Below are 7500 nucleotides of genomic sequence, written 5' to 3'. Positions count from 1 at the left end.
ACTATAACCTGGAAATTTGGTGAATATTGACTACAGATTCCAAAATCAGTTATTTATAATGTATTCTTCTGATGGTTGAATGTTCATGTAACACACTGATGCACAATAAGAAACATGGCTTCACTGCCACATTTTCTTTGTCTTGAATATAAATGCATTGAATGTATCTTTATTGTCTCTTTTATCCTATGAATAATATCCTATGCTGAGAAATTGTGAATGATTATATTTATTACATACATAAACTCATCAACATGAAAATTTTCAGCTGCAATATTATATTTGTGCAATAGAACATAAATCCAGCTGTCAGAGCATGTACCTGAACCAAGGAAAAAAAAGGTGTTTGTTTTCAAATATTTAATTAACAACACATGATGATATGCTGAGGGAATTAAGGCTGAATAACAGCATGGTCAACAAACACACAAAGGCAAATAAACATCAACAACAAAAATACACTTCCAACACCTAGGGAACTTTTGTTTTACTCAAAACAACCTTGAACATAAATATAATCAAGGCCAACAATAACTCCCGTTCACGCGTCCACCTAATAAGTCTGCGTTCTGTCAGTCCCCAGATTACACGCCTAATGTCGTGGCTCTCACCCCCTCCAACAAGACAAGGTGTTGCAGGCGTTGATAGCGATGTTGCAAACACTGAAAATGACATGCAAGCCACGTTGGCCTGTGAGGGGTTTGGGGCGATGATGACACCTCACACCCTCTCGTGCCTCCTCCCCCTTTTCTCCCTTTTCGCTCATCTCTCCTTCTCCTCCTCGCTCCTCCTTCCTCCCCAGGACCTTATCTTTGATTAGGGAGAAATCTGTGCTAAATCAGGCCCACAAAAAGCCTTAAAAACTGACCTGATTTAAAGGAGAGTTGTCCATTCCCAACAGTCCCAACCCATATTTACGCCACAGTTCAGGGATCGATGGTGGTCGCAGAGGGAGTTGCAGGCTTTATAAGGAGGATCGGAATCTTCTTGAACGGCGGTGAAAGCTCTTCGATCCTCTCTCGCTAGGACCTTCGAGTTTATACTTGGTGGGCGGAAAACACGCGAAAATATAACTTCATTTTTGATACTTACAGGGACATCTATCGAAGTATCTCTATCACTAGATTCATAGTAATAATAAAACATATCATATATTGTAATGCACCAGCTCAGTACCTTCCACATAACAATCGCGATATTAAAATCTTCGCCAAAAGTAATTTGTTTTGGGAAGGACCAGCTGATCGGGCCACTGAGCGAGCATAACGAAATCGAGATTTTCCAAACACTTATGGAGTGGATTTGCGTATGACGTCATAAAGATTTGGCGGAACAAATCAACAGATAATCCATAAGGACGACTGATAGACGTGGCAAGAGGTCAAGAATATAGACTCTTTAGTACCGTTTGAAAATAAAAGTAAGCAACAGGGATTCATACATAACTGTATTAAAAAAAAAAAAAAAACTTTTACAATAACCGGTTTTAATCGCGTGTATATTCGATAACGAACTTCATATGACCGATAAAGAACACAAGACATGATATAGTAAACAATTGATAAAAGAGTAAACGAGAGTCATAATAGCCATTCTAAACCAAGATAACAATAGCATCTAACAACAGTAATTAATGGAACAATTTATATTAGCAATTTTGTATAATTTTTCAGATGACGCAATTCTCTCCTTAAGACGGAAGACTACAACGCATGTACAAGTTACTTCAGCATTTACGACCTTTTAAATCGCATTGATTATCCATCTGTTCGTGAATAAAACAGGGATATATTCTTACCAGAATGAACTTGTCCGTTGTGACATTTTTACGTCAATTATTTCATAATCAATACACAATAATGGAATAACATTGAGGACAGAGGCGAATAAATCTGACACAGATTCAGATATCCAGGCAAAACGTAGGAATTTCAGAACAAGGGCGTCATGACATTCCCTCACACACACACACACACACACACACACACACACACACACACACACAGAGAGAGAGAGAGAGAGAGAGAGAGAGAGAGAGAGAGAGAGAGAGAGAGAGAGAGAGAGAGAGAGAGAGAGAGAGAGAGAGAGAGGAGAGAGAGAGAGAGAGAGAGAGAGAGAGAGAGAGAGTACAGTGCATCGCATCAGTTCAGTACAGCTGTAACATGTGAAATACGGAGAAGCTCGGGCAATGGGTGGTCTAGTCTGCTAGCCATGGGTTCTGTAAATGTGTATAGTTTATGTTGAAAGAATAATTTGTGTTATAAAGTGAACGAGTAGCAGATATAATTGAGGCTCTTGAAGCAAAGGTAGACAGCCTCGTAGAGAGAATGTTTGAAAATATGTGAAAAAAAAACGTAAGTTTGAAGGAATGGGTGGATGATTTACGCAGGAACACAGCCATTCAGAGAGAGAATACTGAAAGTCGGAAATGAAAATCAAAGAACTCAAGGAAAAGGTGGAAGTAGAAACCAAGATTGGCAACAGTAGTCAAATCGAAGAAAGAGTCTGAAAGAGAAAGTCGATGAAGTAATCAAAGTACAGGCAACTGTTAAGCAGATTGAAAGCAATTTGTCAAGCAGCCAGTCTTAAATAATGGGAGAGAGAAAAAAAAATGACAGCTACATATGCCGATGTATCGAAAGTAAACGAAACTATAAAAAAAACAATGAGAACACAAACGAAGAAATAAAGACAGCTTGCAGAGATGACAAAGAAAAATAAATTTAAGTCACACCTTGTGCAACACGCAAGGAATATCGCTAATATGGCTGATATAAGCAAGAACATTATCATATTGGGACATGAAGAAAAAGTTGTAGAAGATGGAATTGAACGATACAACAAAGACAAGACATTGATTGCCATTATTTTCAAGGTCATAAATCCCGAATTCTCGGAGCAGAATATCATAGCTCATAGGATTATTCGAAAAGGACAAGAAACTTTAACAATGACTTTCATGAATAAGCAAATGGTAACTGATGCAATAAAGAACGCTTAAGTCCTGGCCATCCACGAAAAATATAAGAAAATCCAGATAAGAGAAAATATGACCAAAGATCGCAGAGAAATACAGCAGATAAAATGGGAGGAGGTAATAAAACAAAAACCAACAAAGGACTGTAGAAGAAGAAGAAGAAAAATCCTTTGGAGGGTGATAAGCCTCCAAGCAAAACAGTTATATCGGAACCAAAATATGAAGACTCAAACAATAGCCAAAAGGAATACCGAAAGATTATATAGAAATATTTTATACACATATAGATGGTTTATGTTCGAAGTTACTAGAACTAGATACAATTATTGAAATTAATGAACCAGATGCAAAATGCATCACTGAATCCAAACTAGATCCCTCTGTGGAAGGGACGTAACATTAGGGCTCAGAGATAATATTTGGAGAAAAGATAAGGCAAATGGAAATGGAGGAGTGGGTGCAATGTTAACAAGGAAAGGAATTATTATAAAGGATATTAATATATTGAGCAAGACCCCATAGAGAACTAAAGGCAGTTGAGGTAGAAACAAACGGAGTAAAAATAATAATAACCACGGTGTACAGTACATGCCACCTCATACATTGATGTGGTCACAAGGAAATTACCAAAAACATATTCAAGAAACGTTAATAGCCTGGAAGAAGTGCTATAACCTTCGAAAACTAATGCAAAGGAAATTCTTGTAACAGGAGATTTTGATAGCAAAATTGACTGGGGAAGTTTCGATCCCAGAGCTCAGCCAGATTCGCGGAATGCAAAATTACTAGAAGTCATAAGTGAATTTTGTTTCTTCCAAAATTATACCAGAATAAGAGGGCTAGATAGACCGTCTATTCTTGACCTAATGTTTAAAAAGTGTAAAGATGACATTAGGGATATGGAGCACTGTCCTCCTCTGGGAAAAAGTGATCACGTAGTAAGTTAAAATACCTTCTGCTACAGGAAAAGCTCATCGTAAGTAAAGAAAGATAAGTACAATTACAAGAGAGGTAATTATAGAAGCCTTAAAGGTTTCTTTGATGGCATAACAATACATGTACAAATCAACCAAAGCTCTTCTTTAACTACATAAACAGAAAGACTAAATGTCGAGATCAAATTAGCGCCATCAAAGACAGTGACATCGTTTACACTAATGAGGAAGAAATGTGTAAAAATCTTAATGAGAAATTTCAGTCCGTATTTGTTCAGGACCCATACTTTTAAATGACAAGTAACCGTAGAAATATAAATGAGAATATCGAAAATATCCCACTCATAAGGGCGAAATAAAAGAACTACTGAAAGGGTTAGACAAAACTAAAGCAGAGGGACCGGAGGAGATAGCTAACTGGGTTGTGAAGGAAAGCGCTGAAGAACTATAAATTCTGTTATTGTTGATGTTCCAAAAGGAACAAGGAAAACTATAACAATATTGGAAACTCGCCAGTGTTGCACCCTTATATGAGATCAGCAATAAACAAAACCCTATAAATTAAGGACCAGTTTCGTTAACTAGTGTAGTATGCAAGCCGTTAGAAAGAATAGTTCGGAAATAGTGAGATGAAGTACTTGAAAAAGCGCGATATATCAAATAAACAATTTGATTTAGCAAATATCCTTTTTAGGAGAAAGAAGAAAAAGGGGGTTGACATAATTTTGATGTTCAACTATGTGACAGGAAGCGTAAAGTTAGACAAAGATGGCTTCATAATTTTGAACACAAGGAGGGCGAGAGCAAAACAAGAGTCGAGAAAGATGTCAAAAAGTTCAGTTTCCCAAAAAGAACTATTGAAGCATGGAACAGTCTTCCAAATAACGTTGCGTGGCCAAAAATATGCTTCAATTTAAAAAGTTATGCGGTAACCTAAATATAGCAGACGGGACTTTGCTCTTCTCCTGTATTGAAACAATTAAGTAGGAACTAAGTAAGGTAAGAACACACACACACACACACACACACACACACACACACACACACACACAACACACACACACACACACACACACACACACACACACACACACACACACACACACACACACACACACACACACACACACACACACACACACACACACATATATATTGTGTGTTGTGTGTGTGTGTGTGTGTGTGTGTGTGTGTGTGTGTGTGTGTGTGTGTGTGTGTGTGTGTGTGTGTGTGTGTGTGTGTCTTTCCCTTGTATTTATGGCGGACATCTCAGGAAATGGCCCTCAGTTCCGCGTAAAAGTGAGTGAACAGAGTCATGGAGAAAATGGATGCTTCAAAGGATACGTTCGTAAGACAGAGCAATAGAAAAAAAAAATATACACACACACACACACACACACACACACACACACACACACACACACACACACATATATATATATATATATATATATATATATATATTATATATATATATATATAATATATATATATATATATATATGTGTGTGTGTGTGTGTGTGTGTGTGTGTGTGTGTGTGTGTGTGTGTGTGTGTGTGTGCGTGCGTGCGTGCGTGCGTGCGTGCTTGCGTGCGTGCGTTTGTTTCTGTACTTGTATTCATATCACACGTATAATCCATCCGTCATTCTAAGTGCATGTTTATGTATGTTCTGGGTAATTAACTGAAATAATGATAGATTTGTTCCCTTCAGTTTACCTCATCGTTAACTAGAATCTTAATTGTCGTAATTATTGTAAAACCAGTATCATTTCTCATTCTAAATTAGTGAAAATCTATATCAATATCCGAGCCTAAAGGACCAATATCGAGCAAAAATCAAATCAGCTATCACCAATTATCCATAATTAGGAATCACTGAATACAACGCATTATTCTCCATATTTGAAGGAAGTACATCTTCCTCCTCTCTTATCTCCGACATTAATGCCCTATATATTCCCTCCTTTATATGTGAAGGTCCTCACACGGCTGCCTTTCACGACCCAATGCATAAAGTATCTTATGCAAATTGAATTGAGTCTGCCCTCGCACTAATAGATCGATTTCCGTTTTCCTTCATCTGCATAATGGCGGCTGATTGGTGTCTTTCGGTCTGAGTCTAAGATATTTATGGCTTATTAACGGGAAGCTTTTGCAATATTCGAATGCCGCGGTATCATAATCTTTCCAAGAAGACCATTCAATGGAAAGGAAATGGTAGTTTCAGAAGACGAATAACAAGTATATTGATCGAGAGCCGATAGCTAATGCTCTGGGTAACGTAGCGAAAGATGGTTAAAAATATAGAGGATTGATATATGATTCGTACACCATGTACTCGTTTTCCAGGAGATAACATTTCGAGTAATGATTTTAATGGGACGTCCAATTTGGAGTGATTAGGGTGTTTAGCCATATTAGTACTTTTTTTGTGATGGTATTTGCGCTGAAATACTCACACGCATTCAGTCACTCGCTACCACTATTTGAGCCTTCTCTATACAGTGGTATATATATTACAGTGCTAATGAATGAAACTGAATTTAAGCAGATTTAGATACTTTCAACTGCCCATACTAATGATGAGGCTCCCCCCTAAAAAAGGAAAAAGATGAAAAAATTAAATCTTTTCAAATATATCACTGTTATTATGATGTATAGTAAATATACAGAAACTAATTGTATTTGGTATGCTTTAGTTTACCTATCTTCATTTTTTATCAATACTCATTTTTCCTGCATTCAATAGTTAAAAATACCACATCATACGAGATATAACTGTTGTCTGGATACGTCAAACAAGAACTTCATAACAACAGCAGTCAGAATAGATATATATAGATATATATAATAATTTATGACGGCGATTCAGACCATCTGATTACTGAACGGCGCTCATTGCCCCGCCATAAAAATGACCAGGGGCTTAAAGGCTCTCGATTCAATTTCTCCAACTCCTCTGAAGCGTTCATTATGAAGTTCTGAATTCCGCGTCTAATCACCCTTTTGTTGGCGGCGGTCAGGCCTTCAGAGCAAAATCTTATTGACTGCTTTTTTGGGGGGGCGGGAAAGTCTCGAGCTTTTCAGTCTTGATTGATTAATGGCCTCGGGAGACTTTCCAGACTTTGCAGGCAGTAGAGCTAGACTTTACTTGCACGGCGTAAAGTTTTCCGAAGACTGTGCTGCTCGAAGACCCCCTTTGGAAGGAATAGGACTTTTTTGCTAAGTGGGAAAATCGTTGGTCGCTTTTTCTTTTATTGATTTTTTTTTATATATATTTATTTTTTGAAAGAAAGTTTCGAATTCATAATCGAGGGAAAAAGGAAGGGAAATCATCAGGTCTTACGAGAGTAGTGGTGTGAAAATGAAATCAAAGTACACACACACAAAAAAAAAAAAAGAATGATGTGATGGCAAGCAAAACACAAACCACCCGAAAAACAAAAACAAAACAAGAACACACATTACGTAATATGAATGTAAACAAACGAAGGACCTGGACCGTTATGTTTACCTGACGCCAAAGATAATATAGGTATGTTATCCTAGCATTTTTCTTTTATTGTTTTCTATTAGTTCCTTTCTG

General features: G+C 37.3%; 1 protein-coding gene across 1 annotated transcript in view; it reads right to left on the bottom strand.

The window, feature by feature from the left end:
- Window positions 1–934, bottom strand: part of LOC119576808 (nuclear receptor-binding factor 2-like) — an 8333-nt gene extending 7399 nt beyond the window's left edge. The window contains 1 exon segment of the mRNA XM_037924453.1: window positions 869–934. Coding sequence (XP_037780381.1) covers window positions 869–892 — 24 coding nt within the window. The 5' untranslated portion in view covers window positions 893–934.
- Window positions 935–7500: the final 6566 nt, after the last annotated feature.

The sequence above is a fragment of the Penaeus monodon genome, chromosome 9 (genome assembly GCF_015228065.2).
Source record: "Penaeus monodon isolate SGIC_2016 chromosome 9, NSTDA_Pmon_1, whole genome shotgun sequence".
Taxonomy (NCBI): Eukaryota; Metazoa; Arthropoda; class Malacostraca; order Decapoda; family Penaeidae; genus Penaeus; species Penaeus monodon.
This window is presented reverse-complemented; position numbering and strand designations above follow the sequence as displayed.